Source organism: Egretta garzetta, unplaced genomic scaffold (assembly GCF_000687185.1).
Source record: "Egretta garzetta isolate BGI_Z169 unplaced genomic scaffold, ASM68718v1 scaffold246, whole genome shotgun sequence".
Classification (NCBI taxonomy): Eukaryota; Metazoa; Chordata; class Aves; order Pelecaniformes; family Ardeidae; genus Egretta; species Egretta garzetta.
This window is the reverse complement of record NW_009259976.1, coordinates 2,129,316-2,134,194: the sequence shown is the minus strand read 5'-3', so window position 1 is coordinate 2,134,194 and position 4,879 is coordinate 2,129,316. Positions and strand designations below refer to the sequence as shown.

Sequence of the window (4,879 nt, the reverse complement as noted above, 5' to 3'; positions counted from 1 at the left end):
CTTTCCTTTTTGTGTTAGAGGCTTTTTGTCAAGGCTAGTATCTGATGACTTTGCTGAACATAAGCACTGTGCTAAAATAGAAATGTGGTTTGTTTCTAGTTTTAAAAATGTGTTCAAGAATGTAAAAAAAACTTTTTCAACAAAGAAGATGTTCAAGGGGAAGGTAGCAAATGTCAAGAAAAGAGGAGCAATATGTCAAAGGGTTGGCTGACATATAATTTATACGTTTTATTAACCGTCATAATTTGCTGTGAAACAGAAGCATTCTGTTTACACATATTTGACATAAAACCTCAAATGTTGTCTTGACTGTTGAAGTGGATCCCTTAAGCTCTTCTGGTGCATATATACCTAGGTAACGGACAGCCATAGCTCTCAAAAATTTTGTTTAGCACTTGGAAATATGAAATATAGTGGGCCTACTATTTTCCTCATAAATCAGCTATGGTAATGCTTCCAGTGCATATTTAGTCTGTATCGTGTAAACACAGACCTGCCTGTGCTTGCTGTACTAGATGCAGATTCTCAGTTCTTTAAGGCCACTTAATCGAAAATTAGATGTATTTTATTTAAATTATTTATTTCTCTTTTGGTTACTTTTACAACAGTGGACTCCCTGAGTCTGTGTCAGCAGGTCACTTCTTTGTGTGTGAACACAAGAAAAGAAGAAAAAAAAAAAAAGAAAAAAAAAAAAAAAAGCAGTATCCATTTTCATAAGTAAGGGGCTAAAAGCACTGAATACCATGTTCCCAAAATCAGAAGTTCATTTTTAAAGAAAATGTTTGTGAGATAATACACATTTATATCAACTGCTTATAGTACTTCTAACATTGCTGGTAGTCAGAGGAGCAAATAGTGCAACACGTATGATCTTTAGAAACTAACAGAAGCAAACTGGTAACTTTAAAGTGGCTTTCCATTTATTTATTTAATTAATTTTCACCAGGCTGTAGCACAGAAAAACTATTGTTGCTAATGCTATCACAATTAATAGTATCGTAGACATTTTACCATTTGTTTTGGATTGACTATACTTTATGAAAAGAACTGTTTTCTTTTTAGTTCTACCTTTTTGTCTGTTTTATTGCTAATTTCGCTTCCCTCTACTGAACTAAAGGCCCAGTTTCTCTGATACTCTATCTCACGTAGATCTCATTAAACCCTCTGCTTTAATCTGGAAATTATTGTTAAAACTTCTCATTTTCCTCCTCTCAGCTTCAGGCGGACAAGCTGATGGCTCGTGAAGAGAAGCACATAGCCCACTGGGAGGAATTCATGAAAGAACAACAAAAGAAACGAGCAGAGGTGGATGAAGAGCACAGAAAAGCTATGGAGCGCCTCAAAGAGCAGTATTCTGAGATGGAGAAGGAACTGGCCAAATATGTTTCTTTTTAAGACCTTTCTTTTTTAATAATGCTGGGTTTGTGCCAATACTCCGTTGCTTCTGACTTAAATTGAGGTTCTTTTGGAAAGCTGGAACACGTAAGAAAAAAGGAGAATTTCCTCTACAGGCTAAGAAAAGGTTTGCATACTTTCAACTTAAGTGCCTATCTCTGCTTGTTCTGTTCACGGCAGGTAGAATGCCAGTATTTCTTCATTTGTTGGAAGGTGGAACTGGAAATTACATTGTGTGACTTACATCAGCTCAGGGAGTTGCAAACTGGAATTCTCTCCCATCTGCAGAGCATATCGTGTTGTTTCGGAAAACGGAGACTAATGTAATACTATCCCAGTGTGCAGCCACAGCCCTTTCCCAAAAAGTAGGTGTAATGGTTCCAGCCCTAGTTAGCTGAGAATTCACTGGGAAAACCGTAAAACCGTTCACAGATATCAAGAAAGTCAACTTGTTTTACAGAATACTTTACTTAGAAGCTTTAGCAAAGAAAGATCTTAACAGAGTTTTAAATCCAGTTGTAGTTCCAACTTTGGGGTTGTATGTTCAGTATTATGAAGTAGAGCTGAGATTTAAATGGGTTTTGCGAATGTAAGTGAGCTTGGACAACAATTTCTTTTCTCTCCATGTAAATGTCTCAGGCCTGTCTTTTTAAGCTTTACTGTTCTAAGCAAAGCCAAAGCAAGCTCAGAAGTAATCATGAGAAGCATATCTGTCTTTGTATTAGCTTTGTAGCTAGTACAGTATTTACCTTAAATGCTCAACATGCTGTTGGCTTACTTAGGATAAGCTTGTCAAGAATTCTATAAAGCAGTTGAGGAAAGATTTTTGTTTCTTTATCAGCATAACAAATGAGCAGATTAGCAGTAAAACACCTGTAGTACTGATCTGCTTTCTTACTAACTGTTACTCTTACAGGGTACATGAAGCTCCTGTATTGCTTTCTTTTATTTAACTTGCAGTTAACAGCATTGTGACTGAAGACATTAACTTAATCAGTTCATTAACCAAGAAAAATGAGACATGGTACCTTAATGAAATTTGCTGCAAGCTAACCATTAGTACAGGAAATATCTTTCCATAATTTAGCTGGTGTCCAATATAGAATGGAAACAGGTAAAAATAAACAGAATTTACCCTTTACCTGTATTGCAACAGTAATATGCCAACAATGGTTGCTTGTGTAAGTTTATGGCTTGGTGTCAAGGCTCCGTTCCTGGCAGCATGTTGATAGTGTGATCAAAGTTAGTAGAGGAATGGAATAAGTATTTGAGATTTCTTTCAGTAACACTGAATTCCTGCCAAGCTGCTCTGCCTGCTACTGTAAGTCCAACAGCTTCATCAATCATCGTCGTGTATCTGGACTGAAAGGAGGACTTGCCGACACTGGGGCACGCTGGAATGTTGCTAATTCTCTGTTGTGGATGGAAAAAACGTAGATGTCTCAAAAGTACCCCACAGATGAAAAATAGGAAAGCCTCTTTTAGAACAACCCCTATTTGAATAGAAGGTGACCTCTAATATTTTTCAGCTTATGTACCCATGATGAATGTTGTAACTAAGCTCAGACTTCCATTTAAAAAGATAAAGTTAGTTCCTGCCTGTCTTCAGAGCTGGGTGTGGAGTAGTTTTGATTGTTTTGAGCACAGACTGAAAATGGCTTCTCTCTTACCAGATTATTTGATGTACACGTGCTCAAAGCCCAAATATATTTATAAAAAAATGCATTTAACTGCATACTGAATTCATTTTTATTTTTGCACTGATAATTTTTATTAAGATTTCGATATCTAATTAACTGTGCACTGGAGCTGTAGATTTTAGTATTTCGTCGGTTTGAGGGTTCTTAAGCAGTGATACAGGTGTTGCAGGTTGGATATTCACTGGAAAATAAAGCAGTATTTCCAAAATCTTCTGGGATGCGTGCTCCTGATTCTTTGGAAAGCTTCTGAGTACTAACACTGAAAATGTGTTCCTCTCTTAGAATGATTACAGGTATTTTTATGCTGAAGATCATTTGAAAACACTTTTCTTCATAGTCTATATCTGCTTGTTGGCCCACTGTTACTCATTGTGGGGACTACCTGAAAACTATCCGTCGCTGAATTATTTTATTCAGGAACTTTCACTTTTTTTATATGATATGCTGTAGGTTTTGAGATACTTGGAAGTGCTTAACTGTCTTTGAAGCAACCTGCCAACATTTACAAAAAACCTATTTTTTTCTGTCCAAATGCTTAAAAAAACCCCAAACAAACATGGTGCATCTAATACTATCTCAAAACAAAACACGTCTGATGGATAAAACCAGATTCCTATCTTCCGCAGTCTTTCAGCAAGGTGGGACTATGGTCTGTCTGGGCACAATAGTGCTCCTCAGTGGGACTTTTCTGTGTAAGATTCAAATTCTTGTTATTCAATAGTCTCTACTATTTGGGGGAAATAGAAAAAACAATATTTTAAAAGTTGGGTTTATGTCATTGATGCATGAAGTGTTTTACCTTATACCTGTGGTATTTACATGACTGAATTTCACAGTTTTAAAAATCATGAGAATTTATTTTATCCCGGTTAAACTCAATAGAAGTTTGCATTGGATTCCAGTGGGAGCTGGAAAGGGTCCTCAACACTTAAGGTAACTTCTAGTACGGCAGGTGAGTTTTGCAATCTGACTGTGCATGTAACTTTTTGCTTAACTGTTAGCGCTGCTTATTACGCTGAACTGCAGGTTTAACTGTTCTTTGCAACTGGAAGGGAGTTTGGATGTTATGTAATCACTGGGAAATTTTCTTAGTCTTTCTATTCTAAATGAATACACAGCAAGAAACTGGTGTCTTCCTTGGAGCTGCTACATGAAATCTGCTGCTGCTGTATTTAGGAGTAATAACAAACTGCAGAACTGAAGAAATACTTAAGGGTTTAACTCTCTTGTTTTAACAATGAAGCTATGTGCTGTGCTCCTTGGAATGTTTTATCTCTAAGTCCTTATCACTTTTTTTTAATCTTAGGAAGGAGGGAGAAAGCTGATTTATTTGCTGTTGCTCTGCTTCTTTCTATGCTAAAACTGGGTAATACTTTTTATAGAAAAATTCCATAATTACAGCTGGAACATTGCATCATCTCTCATATTTTAATTTATGGCTTGTTAAATCTTTTCTCAACAACTGGGGAGTTTTTTTCAGTAGTCAAACTGAACAGCAAATACATGGCATAATCGGACGATTAATTGAATCGTATGTAGTTCGCTCCTGAGTTGAAAAGCTTCCTTTGTCTCAAGGGGATGGGTTTTGAGATTTACAAATGTTCCCCAGCAGGTGTCAGTGCGAGCCTGAGAAGGAATGTTAGAAACTCTGGTTTTATACGAGGTATAGAATGTAAATGCTTATGCTCAGTTGTAGTACAGTATTCTGTGTAAGTACAAGACATTTTGTGGATGAAACCACATGCTTTTAAATAAAAAACAGCACTGCAGCATTTTGCCCCATT

At 36.6% G+C, this 4,879-nt stretch overlaps 1 protein-coding gene across 1 annotated transcript in view; it reads left to right on the top strand.

The window, feature by feature from the left end:
- BLOC1S5 (biogenesis of lysosomal organelles complex 1 subunit 5) overlaps positions 1 to 3,311 on the top strand; it is a 25,376-nt gene extending 22,065 nt beyond the window's left edge. Inside the window, exon 6 of the mRNA XM_035895904.1 lies at positions 1,216 to 3,311. Coding sequence (XP_035751797.1) covers positions 1,216 to 1,395 — 180 coding nt within the window. The 3' untranslated portion in view covers positions 1,396 to 3,311. The remainder of the gene's footprint in view (positions 1 to 1,215) is intronic.
- The last annotated feature ends 1,568 nt before the right edge of the window (positions 3,312 to 4,879 follow it).